Here is a 23125-nt window from a genome sequence, read left to right as displayed (position 1 = left end):
CTGATCGATGTTCCTATCTCTCTATCCGTCTCCCTTCCCCTCTCTCTAAAATCAATAAAAACATTTAAAAAAATAATTGATAAACAATTTCTGCTACAGCGTGTACTTAGAAGGCAATCTGAACACAAATACACAAAAATATACAAAGCATGGTTAGTTTATTTAGAGAATGAATTTTAATCTATATTAAGAGGTAAACATGTATAGGTTAATTTCGTTTACTTTACTACTTATTAAATACTTTGAATATTATTCTTGTACATAATAGTACACATGGGATTGTACTTTTAAGAATTAAATATAATTATGTGCATGATGCAAAGCAAGCACTTAATGATCAGCTATAATTATTACTTGTAATTATAATTGTTATTTCATGATGGTTATATATAGCACATACCAGTCACTTGACTCTGGAAATCTTATTCATTCATTACTACGAAGCATCTGAGGGAATGAATATTCTGTGGGCAAGGCTGTCTTAGTGGCAGCGGGCCAGCAAAGCCCATATGCCAGCTCCACGGTGACCCTGAGTCATCGCCACGTGCTTCCCTTATTGTGACCTGGTGTGAGAGCAGCTGTGATGCTGGCTGCTCGGGAGCTCGGAGGATAGCGGAGTGGAGAGGCAGAAACAGGCGATGGGAACATGAGCAGAATCTGAGCATGTGTGGAAAGAGACACCACTGCCCCCGGAGGGACAGAGGGCAGCCATGGTTCCGAGACCTGTCAGCAGCTCCGGCCCCAGTGCCTGGGGCCTCTGGGTGATGCCATCCCTCCCCGGACTGAGCATGTCCACCCCCCGGTGAGGACCAGGACGTGTTTACTTCTCAGTCGGGCGTGGAGACCAGCGTGTACTCACTTGTTGGGGTTCCTGGAGCCCAGCGTCCAGTACTGAGACAGAACATTCTTTTCCCGAGGCAGCAGCTTCTTTGCCTGAAAGAACGTATGGTGCTCGACACAGGATTTCCACAAGGTTTTGCAAGATCGGTAATTTAACATGTTGAAGGCCACAATGTGATCCCTGGATTCCGTCTGGGAGGAGAAACACAGTAGAGGTTTCATCGGCACAGAAGTAGGCTCAAGGTCTCGGCATCTCACGCCACGCGGGCGGCAGTCACGTGAGACGCGGCAGACCGCAGGAAACTGGCTCCCCAAGGCCTCGGCCACAGCCCGGTGTTGCAGGAATGCTCAGGAGTGGGCTGGTTCACCGTCTTCCTCGTGGGAAAGGCGACCCGAGTCTACTCTTCGTCAGTATCTGTGGTCCTTCGTGAGCATCTCCCTTTCAAAGGTGTCTACGTTTCTAGGTTGGATATATTTGGAACAACCAGAAGGGCTGTAGGATACATTCCTTTGAACATTTAGCTCCGGGCAAATCTCTCCCCTGGAGAGAGAACTTCCACCCAGCAGGCCACGGGAATAATTCCGGAACACTTTGGATCTCTCTACTTGTTTTCCACAAAGCAGAGTGAGACAGAGTGCTCGTGTGGAACCATCAGCGTAATTATCTGCTTTCCTTTCAGCGCCTGAGTTTAGGATGTGTTTTCGTGTTAAAGCACCATCCTGTGCATTTCTGGGCCACCTGGAATCCTGTGGGGATGAGGGGGTGGAGAGGGCGGGAGCCCCAGAGGCTAGCCCTGGTTTTCTCTGGGCTTTCGTGCCCTTGTTTCTAAGCGTTCGCTGCGATGGGGAGCTATTCTAGGTTCACACTCTTCGCAACACTGGGAAATGGACACAGTGACAGTAAGTGAAAAGCCTGCAGCATAACAAGAGGGAGCATGGTGCCTGGAAGGAGCGGCAGCTCTGGTTTACATTCCAGCCCCTCCCCTTTGTAGCGGGGAGCCTCAGCTCCCTCACTGCTGAGCCCTTCTTCCTCATGGAGTTTCTGGCGGCCCGGTCCTCTCAGGAGACACGCACAAAGGCCGCACAAAGGCCAGCATGCACTCGGACACATCAAGGGAAGGGACTGACCCTGCTGACACTACAGCTACGCTCCTGCGCCAGGCGCTCTGACCAATCGTCACGATTCCCGAGAAGCAGGCAGTGCTGCGTTTCTGTAAATAAGGTAACTCGGCTCGGCTAGGGGAAGGTAAGTAACCCGCCCCGTTGGTACATGGCAGAGCTCTCCTGAATCCATCATCTGACTCCAAAGCAAGTTACTTCTCCAACCAGACAAGCAGAGTGAGTTCTACAGAGAACTGCTGGGTCCTCCGGGCTCCGAGTTCCTTTTTCTTCCCACCTAAGCCCTGCTCTTCCCTCCCTGCTCTGCACCTGGCCAACTGCCTTCACCCGCTGAAGGAGCTGAGGTGGTGAAAGACGAGACACAAAGCAAGCGTAGGCAGAACTCACCTGCTTTTGCCGCTGATGTATAAAGAACTTTTTCCTTTTGAAAGAGATTTTTAGAATGTTCACCCTGCATGAAATAAAACACACCAAAAAAGCACATCAGGGATCAGCCGGGCGGTGGCTGACTCCTCCCAATGTGCGTTCTCTGCTCCAGGGTCATGATGACCGGAGTTTACTTCCATGAAGGAATGATCCCGGCCCCATCGCCTCGGCCCAACACCAAGTAGCTGACTGAAGCCAGGAATCACATAGGAGCCGCTGGATTACGATGTAGCTTTTAAATAACAAGAACTATGGGCAGCGTGCTCTTTGCTGCAGCTGCATTTGTGGCAGCTCTGCATGAGCTGGTGTGCTCCTGGGGGAGACGGGGGAGGGTGGTGTGGAGCCGCAGAAAGAGGACCCACATCCCAGCTCCTTACTCAACAGCTGCGTGCCCAGCAGCCCCTGGATTGTTTGCATAACAACACAATTACAGCCTCGACTAACTGAGCATTTTTTATATACCAGGTCCCCTACTAAAAGCTTTACAAGCAGTCCCTCATCTAGCCTTGCAACAGCCTGAAAAGTACGTTTTATGACGCCCAGTTTTCAGATGAGGAAACTGAGGCTTGGAGGCATCACCTCAGTGGCCAACTAGGATGCCTGAAGCCGGGGTCTCGTAGTCCTCCACCGTGAAGTCTGAACGGGGGACAGCGCTGTGTGCCCATGGACTTGTCTTGTGGGGATTCAAGTCTTGGGCCCCCGGGGTTTTTAGACCATAACCGAACACTTGGTAAAAAGTTCAATTAATCAGTAAAAACCGCATTGAAAACACAGTTCTTGCCCAGAGAAAGTTCTCTGAATTCTGGCCAATGCGCTGCTCAGGATTTTTTAATTCCAAAACCTGCCTTGCACCATTTTATCCACATCACCACAGGGGGACGCGGGGTGGGGAAGGGGATGCCGATGAAAACCAAAGTAACGTTCCCAAGTTCTGACTCTGGATCAGATTCAGAGGTTGGAGGTGAACACTTGGGAGGGAGTTTCCATCCCTCTTTTTAGAAATAACCGTTTAAAATTAGAGTTGACATTACTTTGGTTCAGCATATTTGTAAGGCATGATGCAGAAATAATTAGAACCGGTTTGCACTTACCAAGGATAGAAACTTGTGCAAATATATTTTCGGTACACAGCAATGCCCGCGGAAGCAATTCCAATCATTAGATTTAAATTGTGCAGGTCCTGTCAAAAGGAAGAGCTCAGATTCACAGCCTGTTCCGGTCAGGCCCACGTCCTCTGGTATCTCCAAAGCACCCACGCTTTTGTAAACAGCAACGCGCAGAAGCTCCGAAGGGAAAACGTTATGGAAAAGAGGCAAAAATCCCCTCTTAATGGACACTTAAGATCTAAGTATTAGCACCAGGTTCTTCTAGAGTGAACGCACTGACAGTAACACCCCCTCCACCGGTTTCAAAAAGTTACCAGGCCAGTCTGCTCATTCCACAGAATCACTGAGATGAAATTTGAGTTTACATTTTCAACAGTTAGTATGAGGTGTCATATTAAAATCACAAAGGCCCTGCCCCTGCACAGTTTTCTGTAAATCTCAACTCCTGCCACTAGAATGGAGTGCAAAACCAGATTCTAAATCCAATCAAGATGTAAATGCTGCTTATACTAGTAAATCCAATAAGTTCAACATCTGCTAAGAACCTGTGTGCTAGGCGTGCCGTAGATAACGACGATACGGAAGGAAGATACCGCAACTATACGCAGTTTAAGTTTGTTTGCAAACAAGGTATCAGTAAATAAAATTTAAAAATAAAACAGTTCCTTCCCGGCCCTGGCCCAGTAGCTAAGTTTGTTAGAGCGTCATCCCAATACACCAAGGTTGCAAGTTCAATCTCTTGTCGCGGCACATACAAGAAGCAACCAACGTATGCATAAATAAACGGAACAAGTTGATGTTCCTCTCTCTCCTTTCCTCTCTCTCTCTCAAATCAATAAATAAAAATTAAAAAACAAAGAGTCCCTACCCTTGAGTCACCTGTCTCCCTATTTACCCGATTAGATACTTGAAATTACAAAGCAAGAGCAGAGTTTGACTCAGCCTGTGTTATTTTGGGCTATTGAGGGTCAGTTTTTCCTTTTGTACAATTAGGATTATCGGGCCCACCTCCAAGGGTTTTTATCAGGCTGAAATTAGGGAACATAAGTAAAGAACATAGAACAGGCTTTGGGGACAACTCACTTTGGAAAAAATGATGTGAACACGGGAATTAGAAAAACTGGTCAAAGAACACAGTGCCGATATCATGAAGGATCCAGAGAGCATTCGCTATTGGGCACCCAACCGAAATCACACACATAAGCAAAACCAAATTTCCTTGGTGGAAACAAGGGTTGCATTTAAACATGACACTTGGGATTAAGATACAGGGAAAAATACTAAGCAGGTGGTACAGACACACAAATTAGCAAATAAAGTCAAAGTGGAGCGCAAAACAAGGAAATCAATGAGTGGCTTGGGTGGCAGTGACCTGGGTCTCCAATCTCCTGGGTCTGTGGTCTTTCAGTCTGCACTTCAACCCCGGCAGCACAGACAGTTACGGATCCCTAAGTTCCCATGCCCATCCCAACATCTCCCAGCTCCACTGTACGAGGCAGGACCACAGGACTAGTTCTGGCCAATGTGCTGTACCAGGGGTCCTCAAACTACGGCCCGCGGGCCACATGCAAATACAAATATTGTATTTGTTCCCATTTTGTTTTTTTACTTCAAAATAAGATATGTGCAGTGTGCATAGGAATTTGTTCAGTTTTTTTTTAAACTATAGTCCGGCCCTCCAACGGTCTGAGGGACAGTGAACTGGCCCCCTGTTTAAAAAGTTTGAGGACCCCTGTACTATACGGTCAGAAGTGACAGTGTGTCTTACAAGTGGTGTGCAACCCCCCAGCTTCCTCTTGTGACAGGCGCGAGGCCTTGTGTGAAGATGGTGAGGCCACTGGACAGGGGCGGCCTAGACTGCTGAGTCATACGTGGAGGAGGGCCGCCCTGGAGTTGTCAGGACCCGCTGCAGACTCTGAACTACTGAGAAACTTGGTGGTATTAAGTTTCTGAGATTTAAGGGGTTTTGGTTGATGTGGCATAGCCAGGGGTAACCCAACTCCCTCTGATACCTTGCAGGTGTCAGCTGGCCTCAGGACCCTCATGGGGCACTGGGGGTGGGGAGAACACGGATCAACTGGAGCAGGTATAAAGCCTACTTCACCACTGAAGAAAGTTCTCCACCACATTCCACTAGAGAGAAAATATTATTTGCAAATGGAGTAAAATTTAATGGTCAAGTCCCAAAGTTCATATTTTGTAAGATCCAGTATCTTTAAAAAGAAAAAAATTTTTTTTTTTTTTATTGATTTCAGAGAGGAAGGGAGAGGGAGATAGAGAAACATCAATGATGAAAGAGAATCATTGACTGGCTGCCTCCTGTACACTCATTACTGGGGACTGAGCCCGAAACTTGTGCACGTGCCCTTGACTGGAATCAAACCTGGGACCCTTCAGTCTGCAGGCCGATGCTCTATCCACTGAACCAAACCAGCTAGGGCTAGATTCAGTATGTTTTTCCTACTTTATTACCTATGTCATAACTTGCCTTCCACAGTTATGGGCCTGAAGAAAGTGTTTGTATGCATTCCAAAAACATAATACAGAGATAAAATTTGGCCATTGACTCAACTTCCCTTAGCCTCATCTGCAAAATGAGATAATTAGACTACCAATTTCAAAGGTTACTATAATCTTTAAATGAGACCTTCTGGTTTCATATGAGACCATCTGGAACAAATGACTAGGTGTTCCACCAATTATTTTCTTTCTTTTGGATATGATGTGGGCCAATTAAAGCTATAAAAAGTAAAGGTCAGATATCAATTAGAAAGGGCTGGGATCATGTACTGAAGGCACTACTTATGTGCTATTAAGTCCACGAGTATCAGTTACTCCATCTGTAAAAAGGGAGTAATGATAATACCCCATGGGAAATAAGCCACTGTGTGGCAGATGAAAAGTGCTCAGAAAATATTTGATGTTGGTCCATTTTATTTAAAAAGTCACAGCCAGCCCTGGCTGGTGTTGTCCAGTGGTTAGAGTGTCGGCCCAAGCACCAAAGGGTCTTAGGTTCGATTCCTGGGCAAGGGCACATACCTGAGTTGCAGGATCGATCCCCGGCCCTGGTTGGGGACGCCTGCGGCAGGCAACCAAGCCATGTGTCTCTTTCTCAATGATGTTTTTCTCTCTCTCCCTCTCCCTCCCTCCCTTCCACTCTCTATAAAAAAAAAAAAAAAAAAATCAATGGAAAAAATATCCTCAGGTGAAGTTTAACAACAAAAAAAGTCACAACCAATTTAAAATATTGATTTTCATAATCACACAATGATAATTTTTAAAAAACGATATTTGAGTAATTAGCTCTAATTTGAGCAGCACTGAGATTAAATAGTAGAAACCTTAGCTCATTAAAGTGTTACTTAGAAAACAGACTTCTATACCATTTTTGCTTCTTTAACCACAATATAAAATGGCCGTACAAAAATTACTTGTTTTTAATCTCATGACCTTCCCCAAATAAAGTCTTCAAGTACAAAGGCAACCATGAAAAAAGCAACTGAAGAAACAACTAGCAAAACTCAATATTACTTTATAAATTTCCAAACGTCTAAAAAAAGGTCTTTTTTTTTTTTTTGCAAAAGCAAGACTTTTAGAAGTTTCCAAAGTTTCAGAAATTAAAGTCAAAGTAAGTTTTTGAAGCCAAATGTGCCCCAGGTACCTACCCTACCACTGTGCAGCTCCACGCCATAGAAGTCGAGGGTCCGTGCTATGTTGATGAAGCAAGATTCCGCTTCTGACTGCTTCAGCCCACTACAGAAGAGAGGAGATACAGCATTCACCCACGAGAGGATGGCAACTCCAATTTAAAAAATGAAGACAAAACTAAAAAATTTGATAGCATTACTCCAAGGTTACTAAATGCCTCATGGTACCTAACCCTACATTCCTTAAGCTTAGTCTAACCCTAAGTTCTACTAAACCAGGTTTTCCTTCTTGTCCACTAAGACTTCTAGCCCATCATTTCTTTATTAAATACGCCTTCTCCTTTAGTAGGCTCTCCATGATCAGAGAGCAAAGGCTGTCGCCTTCGGAATCCCCACCCTACTTATTCCAAGTTGCTTGGTAGGTGCTCGGTAGGTCTTTCTGCCTTTATCTACCCTTTTAGCAGCAGCCTCCAACTTCCAAACGTCACCGTACTATTTTAGGACGCTGGCTCCTGCCGGGGGAGCAATTCTGGGAGACAGGATTGGCGGTGCCTTTTAGAAGGGACGCTGGGTGCTTGGCCTTTGTTTTTATGGCCTTCCCAAGCATGTGAGGTCCCTTGAGACCCGGCCTTCCAGTCAGGGGGGGCTGGCAGCTGTGAGTCAGCTGAGGCGAGGGACCAGGAGGCCAGATGGGGCGTGTCTGTTGCAGTGAAGGCTTGGCCCCAGGCAGCCGCAGACGCCTGGGGCTCCATTCTGGAAGTGAGGCAATTTCATGACCTGATGCCAAGAGAGGGCTGCGGACTGAGCCAGCCTGTCAGCACTTTTGTCCACCTGCCTGTGCATTCGACCCCACCTGAAGGCACGGGCCATTTTATTCAATGGGGTGAACTGTTCAAAGGGTTGCCTGGGAGGCCCATTAGTGGGGCAGTCAGATTTAAAAGGGGCCTTTCCTTCAGGAGTTAACGGATTTCAACTGCATCCTGACAAAGAAGGCAGCAAATCGCTCTGAACTCTTACCGCATTTTACACTTTACAGAAAGCCAGTCCTGCCAAATATACATGCCCTCGTTACAGCTCAAAGGTTCGCAAACCCCCGACATCCTGAAAGGATTCGTGAACAAAAGAGCGAGGAGAACAGAGCAAACACAGGGCTAACAGGACCCACCGGGGTTCCCAAAGTAGGCCACCCCATCCCTGCTCTCACCTGTGCTGCTCGTGGAGCGATTCCACCTTCGTGACAAAGTCATCGTTCTGATCTGGTATAAACTGGCTCTCAGAAAGATAGCCCGGATGGTGAATGGAAGAATTATAGTCTCCAAAATGAGCTAGCAAGACAGAATGGGGAGGAAATTGCCCTTTCAACAAGGTCTGCATTTACAGGCATCACAAGAAAAACATTAATTGGAAATATTCTCTCCGAAAGTTCTGCCCCCACAGGAACCTGAGCTTTGCATTAGCTCTGGATTCCACATTTACTACTTGAACTCTCCCCACAGGCGAAGCGCTGCCCAGCGTGCTCCAACCAAATTCTCTCTGTCCCTGAGGTCACATGAGAAGGAAAGGGGAGGCGGTTTGAATCCAGGTCCTATTCTAGTCCCACATCTGGTCAGCACAGCAGTTTGTGCTTATACCCCTGGATAAAGAAAAATACGAGAACCCGCTCAGAGCAATGCCACTCTCTGGATGCCAGGCACCGTGCCGGCTCTCTGCAGTGCCCCAAGGTTGTTTTAACACTGGCCAATCTGCTCTAAGAAACGGGTGAGGACTGCATCTTGACTCGCCCCCTGGAGTTCAGGAAGTGTGGAAGGGAGGGAACCAGGGTATGTTCAGAGGCCCTGGGGTGGGGGGAGTGTGAGGAATAGGAGTAGGTGGGGCTGAAGGGTCTAGGCCAGTCGTGGGCAAACTACGGCCCGCGGGCCGGATCCGGCCCGTTTGAAATGAATAAAACTAAAAAAAAAAAAAAGACCGTACCCTTTTATGTAATGATGTTTACTTTGAATTTATATTAGTTCACACAAACACTCCATCCATGCTTTTGTTCCGGCCCTCCGGTCCAGTTTAAGAACCCATTGTGGCCCTCGAGTCAAAAAGTTTGCCCACCCCTGGTCTAGGCCCATGGTTGGCAAACTGCGGCTCGCGAGCCACATGCGGCTCTTTGGCCCCTTGAGTGTGGCTTTTCCACAAAATACCACTTGCGGGCGTGCACGTACAGTGCGACTGAAACTTCTTGGCCCATGCGCAGAAGTCGGTATTTTGTGGAAGAGCCACACTCAAGGAGCCGCAGTTTGCCAACCACTGCTCTAGAGCAGTGGTTCTCAACCTTCCTAATGCTGCGACCCTTCAATACAGTTCCTCATGTTGTGGTGACCCCCAATTTCATTGTTACAAATTGAACATAATTAAAGCATAGTGATTAATCACAAAAACAATATGCAATTATATATGTGTTTTCTGATGGTCTTAGGTGACCCCTGTGAAAGGGTCGTTCGACCCCCAAAGGGGTCGCGACCCACAGGTTGAGAACCGCTGGTCTAGGCCCTGGCAAGGCTGAGGGAAGAGTTTTGGGGAAGGAGGAAACATTCTTAGGGGACTCAGAAGATAGGAAGACAGATGCTGGGGCTGTCAGGGAAATAACGTTGGGGACTTGCAACCAGAGGGGGAAAAGGAAAGGGGCCCACAGAGGAACTCCCAGACTAGCCCCTGGGCCTAATGGCACTTTCTCCTCCAGGTCCTGGACTGCCCTCTGCAGACAGGGCCCACTGAGGGCTGTGGTGTGATGGGCATTCCTGAGAGCTGTGCAGTGAGCACCCAACCTGTACCAGTGTGGGTGGCTGCCCTGAGGCCTAGTATTTCACTTTCTTGACAAAAGAGGCTATTTCATCTTTTTAAAAATATGAACCTAGATCTTTCCAAAGGTTTTCATGTCGTTCTCCTGCGGCTGGCTTCAACGTCAAGGGGCTTCTGAGGACTCAGGATCATTTCAGAGCACCCACTCAGCACAGAGGGTTTCTAAGTCAAACACCACTCCTCTGTCACATGGACGTGGGCTGGGGAGAGTGAGGTGAGGCTTCAGGGCCAGTCACACACAGGGCCCATTCCCTCCTTGCACTGTTCCTTTTGGGCTGGGAGTGGGCCAACTCATCTTTAGGGCCTAACTCTTACACATGGCACACAGTAGGTGCTCAAGGCTGTGTTGCTCAGAATTGACTTGTATGGAGGCTACTGCAAAGTTCAGCTTTGGAAGGGAAGAGGGCAGAAAGCCAAGTGATCTATGCAGGCAGACTTGGTCAAGGGTAGACCACAGGCCGTGAAGGCCAGCCAACTGTGGCTAAGCTGTGCACGGCAATGTCCAGACTGGATGATGTCAGCACAAGTGTGGCTTGCAGGTGAGCCTGTGCATAGCGAAGTGTGCAATGGCCTTTACAGGAAGTCATTTAGGTGTCCTGACACGGTCCACAGCGAGGAAAGCTCGAGAAAGCCTTAGCATCCAAACTCCTCATGTTAAAGGGCAGGAAATGAACATGCAGAGAGGAGAAGGGACCTACCTCGACCACAGAGCCATTTTTTAGCAGTCCAGATCGGAACGCAGGTGATCCACACCCCGGCTAGTGCGCCTGCTAAGCCACCAGCCTGCCTGCTAGGCTCGAGCTGCTGCTGGCCATTGGCTGATGACAGTGGCCATGTCCCCAAAGGGCAACCAAATGCTACAAATGATGTTCCTGAGCCTTGAGGCAGAGTCCTACTAATTTTACTCTGTTGGTTTCGTTAGCTCAGAAGACCCTCTTGGATCTTGATTCCTCGTCCATCATATAACTAGCAGTCCCAGCCCAGCATGGACAACAAGGTTCTCTCTTTAGGCAAGTCACCCACCAACGTCTGAACTGAACACAGGACTGATGAACCTCCCTGAAGGGTGGTTTTCCCTTGAAATCTTAGCTGGCCACTCTGTGCAAGTCCTGTGCTGACCACTAGGGGGAAACAAAGTTAATCAGTGACAAACATCTGGAAAGCCCAGGGCGGTTTCCACTTTGATTCCAACGACATCAGACATTACGGCAAGAGAGACACTCCTGCCATAGGCGATGCTTTCATCCCCATTAAACAGATAATGGAACTGAGACTCAAGGAAGGGGCCTGCCCACTGTTGCTTAGCTGGTCACTTGGAACCTAGACTCTGACCACCGTCCACACTGTTTATCTATTTACTGTACCACACGCCCAAGCAATACATGCAAAAGCTAATTATAGCAGCAGGAAAAGGACACGAGGGCTTCTACATGGGAAATACCTTGCCTTTTAAGTTCCATGCATTCTTCTGGCTGGTATTTTCCTTTTTGTAAAAAAGAGAGAGTATGTCGCGGGAACTCAAACGTGTGGCATCTCAAGTGTCCAGCTGTTCTGCTGGGAAAGCCCTTTACATGCTATTCCTCCAACTCCCACCTGATCTTTGAGGCTCTGCTTGGGGATCCTCCCTAGTAGCTGTTCTAGACTCCCTCCCTCTCCCCCAGGCAGGACCAGCATGTCCTCTGTGCTCAACCCACTGCCAGCATCGCCTGGTCCACCTCTGCCTGCCCACCAGTATGGCAGCCGCTGGCCACATGTGGCTACTGAGCACTTGAAGGTGGCCAGTCCACACCGAGATATGCTGCCAGTGCAAAGTCTGATGGGTTTTCAAAGGCTTAGTATGAAAAAAGTAAAATATCTCATTAATAATTTTTTCATTGATTACATATTAAAATGATAATATTTTGGATATACTCAGTTAAAATATATTAAAACTAATCTCACCTGTTTCATTTTATTTTTTTAATATGGCTACTCGAGAATTACAAACATAGCTCATATTGTATTTCTACTAATATATATATATATATATGTATGTATGTATGTGTGTGTGTGTATATACCCCCCCCCCATGTGCTCTATGGAAACTCTAAAAAATAAATTCCTAAGATCCCAGCAGCGTGTAGAATGACACAAAGCAAGTGGCAGGAATGACCTCCAGCAAATTCCATAGCTTAGGCGGGCCTCGGTTTCCAGGTCTGTAAGACATGACCACGGGGGTTTGTTGTGGAAATCAAATCCAAAATGTGAGCAAAGCCTCTGGCAAAGGTAATGGGCGATAGGGGTCTTCCGTTTTATGGGCTCCCCTCACACCACAGCTCATCTACACTTTTTCCTTCAACCACCTTCCTGAGTGCGACAGCCCTGAGCTGAAGGAGAGAGTAAGTCAGGCTGAGAGAGGAACTATCTGGACAACCAGAGACGCTTCCCCCACAGGAGAGGGAGGGGCACAGCCAAACAGGAGAAGCCGATGACTTTCCCGATACACGCGTCAGAGCAAGCCGTCCGTTCGTGACGCGCTCCCTTGTGACTTACATTGTACTGCGTAGGATGCTAGAACCACCGCTGAGTTAAGAGGGCAGGTCAATCTGTCAGAAGAAAAACACATTAGCAAAGGCACACGAGCCCGAAACACTCGTTGATCACCTGTCTTTCCTTTCTTGAGTGAAGCATGAGACACAACCATGAATCACAGCAAAGACAATTTTATGACACAACTAATAGTAAGCAGTAAAGATGAATGCAACACTAAAGATTTCTGAAAATGGAAAGAACACTTTTTCATGTTTAAAATAATATACATAAATACATATACCATGGAGGTCATGGTTGGCCAGGGTTTTGGCTGGTCAAGAGAGGCCAGGCTCATATCACTAAGAGAAAATTGAACGCTTAGATCCATGGGCGACCTTCGTAACTTTCTGGTAAAGACATGAGACTTTTCATAGGGCTTTCTAACGAAATCCCCGAGGTCTGCTGACTCAATGAATCTCAGTTACTCACTTTCTAGAAGGGTGACCTCCTCTTAAAAGGGAAAAATAGAAAAGCGTTATGAATTTTAAAACTCCAGTGAGTTTTAAATTACCTAATTAAATTAGTTGTTTAAGATTCCTAAGTCTGTTTGCTCCCTGAAGCTTCCAGTCTAGGGGGAACGCTCTGTCCACCTCTCAGTCTCCTGCCATCTGCCAAGTGTCCACAGACTCCAGGTTGGACTGGTTCTTCTACCCTCTTAAGCTCACTGCCCTCCAAGATACCCCATTTCTGCCAGTGGCTCCATCTCTGTCTTGGTCCATATTTCAAATCCTCTGAGTCCTCCCTCTTCTCCATTCCACCTGGGGTTCCACAGTCTACTTAGGAGCCCGGCCAGCAGGGTCACCCCGAGGGGGAGGGGTGCATTGGGAAAGGGCTGAACCAGCAGCAGGAATGAAGGCCTGCAGGGCGGAGAGACAGATTTTCAAAGCATTCTTCCCAGAAAACCCATGGGAAAGTGAAGAAAACACATGGTTTCCATGGCAGCCCATAAAGATATGAGTCACCTCAACCTCTCTGACTAATCTGGCCGGCCCGCCAAGGTTCCCTGTCTTGTGCGCTGCCTGTGTGCTGGCCCTGCAGCTGCTTGGGAAGGTAGCCTTCCCTCTCGGCGGGGCCCCGACTAGCACTTCTAAATGCTCTCTCCAAGTCTGGAGATACATCCAGGGATGCTCACTGTCTCTTCGTTCGTCTAGAGACCCAGAGAGTCCATGGGGAGAGCAAGCATCAGCCATTCGCTCTCCTGCCAAGATGGGCTTCAGTGGATCTAAGCTGGGTTTTCTTGCTACAGAAAGAGCAGCTGAATGGGATTTGGGGAACATCTTAGGGGAGAGGCTAAAGGGGTCCAGTCTAGATGGAAGAAACAAGCCTACGAGGAAGTCAGAAAGGAAAATATCTCCACTCAGAGGGTAAATATGGTACCGAGTAGAGAACACTGAAAGCCTGCACTGTACTCCTGCCTGGCCCACTCACAGGCCACACCTTCCTAACAGACCCCTTTCCTTCTCTCCGGGCTTTGGGGTCTCCATCTGGGGGACGAGATCACTTATCTCAGCAGAAGGAACTGAAGCCTTCGGTCAGGGCACGATTCGACCCCCAGGAGGAACTCGAACTAGATCCACTAGATCTGTCAAAAGATCCTGAGAAGCAGCTGGTAGCGGCAGGACTCTCCCCTCAGACAGGTGGTGAGGGCCACCAGCAGACCTGATAGTGACAAGGATGCCAGGGTTCTCAGCCAGGAATTCTATCAATTCACATAAAACTATCAAGGGGTATTTTGTCTGGAGAAGAAAAACTGAAGATGACCGATTTCCAACACTTGGAGAGCTGGACTGAAGGCTCCTGAAGGGGCAGGGCCTTGCCCCACTGACCAGCACAGTCGAGTGCCTGTGTCATAGCAGGTGCTTGCGAAGTGTTTGCGAGACAAACCAATGAGTGAGGGGAGGGGTATCTTTTCACTCACCACCCAGGGGGACACACCTCCTCACTGCGCTACCACCCCAACCCCAGCTCATCACAGCAGTGCGCAAAGACTTCCAGCCCACACCTGCATCTCTTCCTCCTCAAACCCCAGGACCACGTGCTCTCCACACTCAGCCTGGTCCTCACTGCTTCGTGGGCTCTGGTATCACTTCCCCAGCAGTCTGCAAGCTCCCTTCCGAAAGCCGGCCGGAGGCCTGAAGACCTTCCTCAGCAGGACTGCACGGGCAGGAGAGCGGAGGCGGGGAATGGGAGTGAGGTAGCCGTCCCCACCAGCCTACCTGCTGCACTTTCCTCTGTAAGCCAAGCGCAAACTCAGGACTTGGAGGAGGTGGCTCAGGGACCACTGGCTTGGCGTCTCCCGCCCTCCCTGAGCTTTCTGCGCCTCACTTTCCAGCCACTGAGATGGTCCCGATACCCAAGAAGTGCTGAACCATGGGCAGGTGCTCATGTCTTTGAGCAAAGTGTCCCGGAGAGGAAATGAATCACCCGCAGGTACCAGGGGCTCCAAAGTGGGCCTAATGAGGCCTAATGAGGCCTGATCCTGCCTTCCTGAAGGAGGCCCTGTTCACACTCGGGGTCCCTCCCTCCCTGTGAAATTTCTCAGGTCTTTACCAGGAAGATATCTGTACCTTTTATAACAAAATTGAAACAACACGAAAGGAATGTTATCGATCCTTCGCCTCTGTAAACCAGGATGGAGTTGAACACATGTCCAAAGCATACGGAATGCTGCTTTCAACATCCACTCTTAGTGGACGTTTAGTGTTGCTACCAGGGGCGCATGCTCATGCGATTAGAAGCAGGGATTTTGCTAATCTGGCAGCTGACAGGGAAAAAAGGAATGCAAAATTCTCATTACCTTCCTTCACAAATATCCATCTTCAGTTGTAGGAAATACAAATGCCTATGAAACAATTATTTTCATTAATTCATCATACTCAAATTGAAATAAGCAAAAACAACAATAACAACACCACCCAAAACAACACTGATGCATCAAGGATAAGACCTGTACATTGGAAAAATAAAATACTAGTAAAGGTACATTTTAATCTAAAGCATCAGGTACCATTTTGCACATTTCAAAGCTGCCCCTTCAGGAAGAATGGCTCACGTGGCTGCCTAAGCCTTGATTGGCAGGGCCGATGGCCAGCCAGCCTCATGCCAGCACAGGCTGTCCTAGGGGTGGCTGAGCAGGGATGGACGGGGTGGAAGCAGCCCATCAAAGATCAGCTGGTCAGGGAGTGCCCAGACCCTCGGCCTGGACCTCCACAATCAAACTTGGGGTGTCTGAGAGCTCCAGGAACTACAGGCATTGGCACTGGCAGCCCCTGCACACAGGAGGGGCTGCTGTTCGGAACGCAGCATTTGCACACCCACGTACGCTCTGCATGGAGTTGCTGAGGGGAGGAGGGTCTGTGGAGACATCTCCTTGGCTGGGGAGCAAGCATCCAGCTGGGCTCTTTCCTGTGCCCCAGGAACTGTGGGTGCTCCAGCAAGAGCATAACCGTCAACTGCAGGCTGCCGGGACCTCCAAGCTGGATTCGGCACTTCTTTGTAAGCAATATCACTTCAAAACCCGGGGCGTGGCGTGTGGGCAGAGCTCGGTAAATCGTCAGGCCCCTCACCAGCCTGTGAGCCTGCCCTCCAGCCAGGTAACGGGAGACGGGGCATCCACAGCGCCGTGCAGGCTGGGAAGGGCCCTGCAGAGCGTTCTATTTCGGGATGCGGCACACCCGTGACACTTGGCCGCTAGCTCCCACTCTTTTTTAAAGCCCGGACTCAAATGGGATAGACATGCCAGCGTCTGGCCAAGATGACAAAAGCGAAACCTCTTGAAATACAATACAGATGCAGCAGAAGTGCTCAGGGGCCAGAGAGAGAGATCATTTTGGCAATCTGAACAGATCACTCTCAGGATTCCTTCAAATTTATGTTTAAAGGTGAAGGTGCTGGTCTTTTGAGACGTGAATGCCTCACCGGGTATCACGACTTCCTATCTGCACAGTTCTGGGCCACATGCATGGTATTTTAGAACTTACTGCCTCATTTCAGCCTCGGAATAACCCTGTGAGGCAGGGACCACCACCTGCATTTTTTACAGATGAGAACACTGAGGTTCAGAGAGGTGATGCGGGGTCAGTCATGTCTTATTGTAACCTGGACACTGACGCTATGGGAAAAATCTGACTATGCTACGAATTTATGTGGCTAAGGGCTAAAAAGCTTAGGACCTATTTCCTAACTCTGATGTTATTACTTTGACTATAATTACCAGCTTCCCTTAATGTGCTGAAGACCAGCATTGAGAGACGGCAGAACACAGACTTGCTGATTCGTGTTTATTCCATAATGGAATCTCTACCTTTTCCACCTAGAACATAATCCGTCCTTTCTAGTTTGTTTCTGTTTATCCCAGCTGACATTCAACCAGAATTAAGTGTTCTCTCCTTCCACAACACTACTGAGAGAAAGAAGAGAAGGGAGGGACTTAGCAATAATCCCATGGAAAAGCTGGGCTTTCGCAGACGAGCCCGGCTAATCGGAGCATCTTCCTAGGGATATAAGCGAGAACATGAGCCTGGGCATCACCATTCATCAAACGCTACCTTGTTGTATGTTCAGCAAAGCTCCTGAGTGAACCCCATGACATCATCACGAAGGGGTTGGGATAGGGGGATGAGGACCTCCCAGATGTACAGGGCCTCATTTTGAGTCTGCCAGTAAATGAAATTCTGTTTAGAGTGATCTACATTTATCAGACACAGCCGCTGTGGAGGTCACCATCAAGGGGACACTTATTTTGCAGTTAGAATAAAGGAAAGCCTTTGAGAAGAGACGCTGGCCGTGCCTGTCTTCAGAAATGCAACCATCGGTCCTAGAGCAGACCCCATCCAGGAGCTCAACTTCAGAGAAAAGCAATCCCTGCCTCCCTGCCCGGATCCTCAGGAAACAAATGTCACCTCTGTGCTCCTTCTCTGACTCTCGGGAGCTAAATTTCTAACTTTTGGGAACTTTTGGACAAGCTACAGAGCTGGGGCTTCAGGAAATACTATGTGCCAGGAACGCAGGTAAAACTCTTCATTTAAGTAAAAACAAACAAACCACACACACACACACACACACACACACACACACACACACACAGGGGTGGCTGCTGCCAGGGCTCCTGCTGCATTTAAGGGAAATTTGGCGCTGAATCCTAGGAGGTGACAGCTCTACTCCGCACCACACTGGGGAAACCACCTATCTGAAGATGGGAGGTGGGGGGTGGGATTTAGAAGGAACACATGGACAAACTGAATTTTACATGGGACTTAGATAAGAACAAAAATTAGCCTATTACTCACCTTAAGCCTAAACCTGCCCCTCTGCAACCTCCACCCACTGGACAGAATTCTACCAACCAAGCTCATCCAATCCCCCTCTCCGCCTGCAGATCAAGGGCAGCCCTTGCTTCCCTCCCAGTCCTCTATCCCGAACTCCCTATGGTTTCCTCAATGTCAGGGCGGCAGGGCAGGAGGATTCTGTTGGCTCCCAGAGGGAGTGAGCTTCCTTCCCATGGGGCACAGAGTGAGTGTCCAGTGACCAGGGAGGGTGCTGAGGAGGGGCCCTGGACTAGGCTGCCCAGCAATCCCTCACTCAAGTTCTCTCACTGGAGAGCATCACAGGGAGGGGGGGGGGACAATCACAAATCGAGGCGGCACAGTTCACACTGGGGTTGGAACCCATTAGCTGGTAGTAAAAGCAATTTAATGGGCCACAACTGGCATTTTAAAAGGAAAAAGAACATCAGAAGACTTCAGAGTACTTTTGCATTTCCTATTATTTTATGAAATGTTTGCTCAGTAATTTATATATAACCTGTGTAATGAATCAAAACATATTTTTACCGTGGGGTTATGATTTTAAAAACGCATTATACATATGTATGTATACACACACACATAATATATACATAACCCATCATGCCATTTTAACCCTTTTCGGTCCAACCTCGAGGCTGACTCGACAGACCAGGCGCTAGGAGCAGGTCCAACGTCGAGCAATAAGAACATTAAAAAGTTCAACATTCAATCCCGTCAATTAACTTGGACCAGATTGTTTGAATTCCAAAAATAACATTGGACCGCAAAGGGTTAAAAGCATTCCTTGAATAGAACTTGCTCTTTGGTAACGGCTTGGGGAAACCTTGGTAGGGTCATTTCAAACACATATTCTTATAGACAATGCCTTCACTTTGCGTCCTTGGGCTTAGGAACTGACCTGCTAGGTGGCGCGTCACTACACTGTCCCTCAGTGCACCGGGGTAAAGGGCCAGTATGGGGGAAAACAAACCACTGTGTGCACAGCCATGGTTACCCAATGAGTCCTGATGGACATCTCTTACACCGGCTTGAAATTTAACTTCACTGTAAACACAGTCCGATCGCCAATGTCTGCTACTGCAGGGGAAGAGGTGCACAAAGAAGGCAAAACAGAGCAATAAACTAATATTTGGCCTTCAAACATATTCAAAGGTAAAATGTGATCATGTGACTACCATTAAAGAAAAAGAAAGGGTAAAAAACAAGATGGCATTCTATGTGTGAGTTGACATCGCCGGCTTGGTGGTGGTCTCCCGGCCACAGTGAGCGCAGAACAGGATTCAATATTCCCGAACATCCATTCATTACTTTTCCTGGTGGAAGTTTCCCTCCCTCAGAAAAATAAAAGTACCCATAATAAAGGGCTTAAGTTGCCATGGGGAAAAACAGAGGCATGGTGGAATCTGCCTAGTACCTGTTCAAACAGCCACAACTTTCCTGTGCCCTCCCCCTCCATTCCAAACACCTTTCTGCCCAGAAAACCCACGTGTCAGCACCAGCGCAAAGCTGGGGCCAGACACCAAGCCCTGAGGGGTAAACAACTCCTATCACAGCCCTTATCTGGTTCGCAGACCGTCTGCACTGGTGGATTCACTGAGGAGAGAAGCTGGCCCAGCTGGTTCTTCTTTCTGGCTCCTGCCACCGGGATCTGACAGAGAATGCTTAGCTCAGAGAGCGCCTGTTATCCTGAAGAGCCTCAATTCTAGCCCTTCGGAGACACATGCTCCTTGATCTGTACATGACTGTTTTACAAACTTGTCTTCCAAGCCCTGCCTGCAGGAGCAGAAAAGGACTTTGTTCTTTGAACACAGGAGCTCTACAGGCAGGAGGGGCGGGGACGGTGAGGGAGGCAGGACCCAGTGGGGGAGGCAGGACCAGGTGGGAGTGCAGAGAGGCAGGACCAAGACTGGACAGGAACGAGCTGATTCAAATTTCAACCTCTGTTACGCCCTCCCACACACACACACACACACACACTTTAATTGGATCATAATTGATGGCACAGTTATATCCAAATGAAGTATTTGGCCACAGTGATAAAATAAAAGAATACATTTTTCGTGATCACTCATTTTTATATACTAAGTAGAAAAACTTTAAAAAAATGTTATTACCTGGTTTGTTCTTGCTGCAGTGTGTTGGGATCAGGTATAAAAAATCTTACTCGAAAATGCAGGGTACAGGGGAAACCTCCTACAACATTTTTCAAAAACAAATTAAATTTTCCCTTTAAAAATAGTCAATGTATATAAGTGGCTGCTCTCCCATCAGTGATACATTTTTCACTGCACTATAGCTTTCCCATTAAGAGCATTAATTTTTAAAAAAAGGAGTGCATAAGTTAATTGACTGCTCAGAAATCATCACGTCTATAAGAAGCAAAATATTGTTTTGCAGCATCAGCATAGAATGAGGCATTATCTACGTTTTATTACAGGTTTAACTTAGGGCTGTGTTCAAACGGTGCACTCCATTATTTGTGTTAGGAATGTAAAAAATCCTTAAATCAGCATAATATACAAAATTCACGAATAAATATTATCTCCCACAGATAGTGATTTTACACTTTTCAAACATTTCCATGTACATTCTCGATTTTAACACTGCTATGAACAGGCGAGGCTGCTACTGCTCGCTCCCTTTTACACATGCGCCAACAGGCTTAGAGGTGTGACTTGCCTTCGGTCACACAGCTGATCACACAACGAGAATGATAGCCCTGTGGTTTCTGATTCTGCTAGGCCACATTTCAAACACATTTTTATACTAAAAGACACATCATGCTTTTAATGCTAAGTGAATCCCAGAAGTGATTAACATGTTAGCAAATATTACATAATTAACATACTCAACTATGGCTTCATGCAACACGACCAAGAGTCAAACACCGCTTGTAGGAATAAAATAAGCCCATTTCTTTTGCTAGCTATAGCAACAGGAGAGTACCAGGTTGTGCTGCTAAGATCCAAGCTCTTCTTAATGTCAATCTCACCCTCTCTGTTACTCAGTAACACTCATTGGCCCTATCTAAGCGCACAGCACTTACTTGCTCTCTGAAACTCAAGCCTTCTCCACCAGGGGCCTCTCACTCACCTCCTCTACCTTAGTTCATGCTGGGCTCCGCCCTTTCCTCTCTTTAGTATCATCTCTCTGATCTCTGGCTTGGGTCAAAGACTTCAATTGGTGCGTGTGCACCTATGAATGTACCTGTGTACAGGTGCCTGGGTGCCAGAGGGTGTGGTGCTGGAACACTGAGTGTGGGCGGACCACCTGCGCATCAGGGGATAGCTAAGTCCTCCCACTGCCTTGGGATGGCCTCCCGGCTCCCCCCACCTCCATCTGTAAGTTGTCACTGTGTGTCTCAGACATGCCTCCAAGTCTTTCTCGTCCTCCTCTGTGCACCCAGAGCATCCTATCATGTGCCCAAAACTATCCTACAACTGTCTCTCCCCTTGTCAGAGTCCCCACGCTCGGCTGTGAGCTCCTTAAGGGCAGGGTCCAAATCTGATTTGGACCAGATTCCCAGAGCTGAGCCCAAGTGCCTTGCCAAAGTCTGAGCTCGGGGCACATTAGCTGAGTGAATGCATCGGTCAGAGAATGAAGGACAGCACCTGTGCGTGCCTGTGTGCACTTATCCCTCTGTGAACTGGAATGAGGCCAGGGGTTATCTGCACAAAGGCTCTGTGCTCCCTGCGGGTACTTCTGAATGCCAAGGGCACACTCATGGGAGGCAGGGACTCTGCGGCCCAGGCTCCAGGTGAGAGCAGCTGTGGGATCAGGGTCTGGGCGACTGTTTCGGCTCCTTCCCATCTGGAGGCTGGGGTGCAGCATTTATGCGTGCACACTTTTGTGTACAAATCCACCTGCCTTCACCCCTCAACCACTCACTGGCCACCTCCTGTGTGGGGGGGGGGGCACTCCAAGGAGTGCAGAGAGGATGTCCCACCCTGCCTCTCACACTGGGCTAAGAAGGCCATCCTCCCTCACCTTGCAAACTGCAAGCTCCTTGACAAAGAGAAAGGCAGGTAACTATGAGCTGAAGGAGAGAATGTTCTGGGGCACGTGAAGCAGATGATGTAAATGTAAGCGGGGGTAGAGGGAGTCGGGACTTGCAGTAGGGAAAGAAATGGGATCTGAGCAGCTTTGAAGAAGGGCAAGATTTGGATATAGGAAGCAAAAGGGAAAAGCATTCCCAACAGAGGGAACAGAATGAGGGAAGGCACAGAGGAGTGTGTGGGGCCCAGCAAGTCATCCAGGTTTGTCTGGGGCATAAGGTGCATAAAGAGAAATAGAGTGTGATGTTGAGAGCCCACCTAAGTGGGAATTAGCCTGCACTGGGACCTCTCACGGGATGAGCTATATGTTACACTTGTGACATCATCTATGCCTCGGTTTCCCGTGACTGGAATTAAGCTGCTGGGAAGGACTAGGTGTGTGTGCCTGTCTCTCTTCCCACCCTGCCTCTCACTCTGGGCTAAGAAAGGCCATCCTCTTTCCTTGTAAGAAGAAAGTGGGTTCCCTGGCTCTTGGCTGCCTTCTTTCACCCTCCCCCATCTTGCTCACAGCTGGTGAGGAGCCCTGGAGGCTGGTCTGGAAGCATCTCACTCACGCTGCCTGGACCACCTGGAGTCCAGGTTCCAGATGTTACAGGCACGCTGATGATCAGAGGGGAGAAGTGGGCCACGATACACTAACACCAAATGAGTGTCCAAATGAGTGAGAAGGTCACACCCACCTTTTAACTGCTTCCTGATGGGCTTGCTTGATTCCAGCCACCTCTGCTGGTTAAGAAAACATAAGATATAAAAAAACCAAACTGTGCAGAAGTCTAGCACATCTTAAAGGGATGGTACTCACGGGAGAGTCCACTGATCCATCGCCATGCTGCAAACCAAAATATTCCTTTTCGGTCACACACAAGTGGTTATATGCCATGTCCAGAAGAACTTGACCGGTGTCCTGTTTCTAGGAATAAAAAGTCAAGTGGGTAAAATTTTAAAACGAATTAAGAACTAGTGGTTTAAAATCTTTCCTGTAGCCCAGCCGGTGTGGTCCAGTGGTAGAGTGTCAACCCATGAACCAAGAGGTCAGGGATTCGACTGCCAGTCAGGGCACATGCCCAGGTTGTGGACTTGACCTTCAGTAGGGGGCATGTGGGAGGCAGCTGATCAATGTTTCTATCTGTCTATCCTCCCTCGCTCACTAAAAATCAATAAAAAAAATAACATTTTATTTTTTAAAATCTTTACTGTAAATAAGGAGT

At 48.1% G+C, this 23125-nt stretch overlaps 1 protein-coding gene across 1 annotated transcript in view; it reads right to left on the bottom strand.

Annotated features, from left to right (window-relative positions):
• Nucleotides 1-23125, bottom strand: part of PTPN3 (protein tyrosine phosphatase, non-receptor type 3) — a 126824-nt gene that overhangs the window by 42199 nt on the left and 61500 nt on the right. Inside the window, exons 3-13 of the mRNA XM_023753225.1 lie at nucleotides 22720-22827; nucleotides 22598-22643; nucleotides 19977-20055; nucleotides 17104-17211; nucleotides 15354-15398; nucleotides 12518-12570; nucleotides 8343-8463; nucleotides 7157-7244; nucleotides 3477-3565; nucleotides 2347-2410; nucleotides 860-1032 (exon numbers count right to left, since the gene is read on the bottom strand). Coding sequence (XP_023608993.1) covers nucleotides 860-1032; nucleotides 2347-2410; nucleotides 3477-3565; nucleotides 7157-7244; nucleotides 8343-8463; nucleotides 12518-12570; nucleotides 15354-15398; nucleotides 17104-17211; nucleotides 19977-20055; nucleotides 22598-22643; nucleotides 22720-22827 — 974 coding nt within the window. The remainder of the gene's footprint in view (nucleotides 1-859; nucleotides 1033-2346; nucleotides 2411-3476; nucleotides 3566-7156; nucleotides 7245-8342; nucleotides 8464-12517; nucleotides 12571-15353; nucleotides 15399-17103; nucleotides 17212-19976; nucleotides 20056-22597; nucleotides 22644-22719; nucleotides 22828-23125) is intronic.

This window comes from Myotis lucifugus, unplaced genomic scaffold (genome assembly GCF_000147115.1).
Source record: "Myotis lucifugus unplaced genomic scaffold, Myoluc2.0 scaffold_43, whole genome shotgun sequence".
NCBI lineage: Eukaryota > Metazoa > Chordata > Mammalia > Chiroptera > Vespertilionidae > Myotis > Myotis lucifugus.
This window is presented reverse-complemented; position numbering and strand designations above follow the sequence as displayed.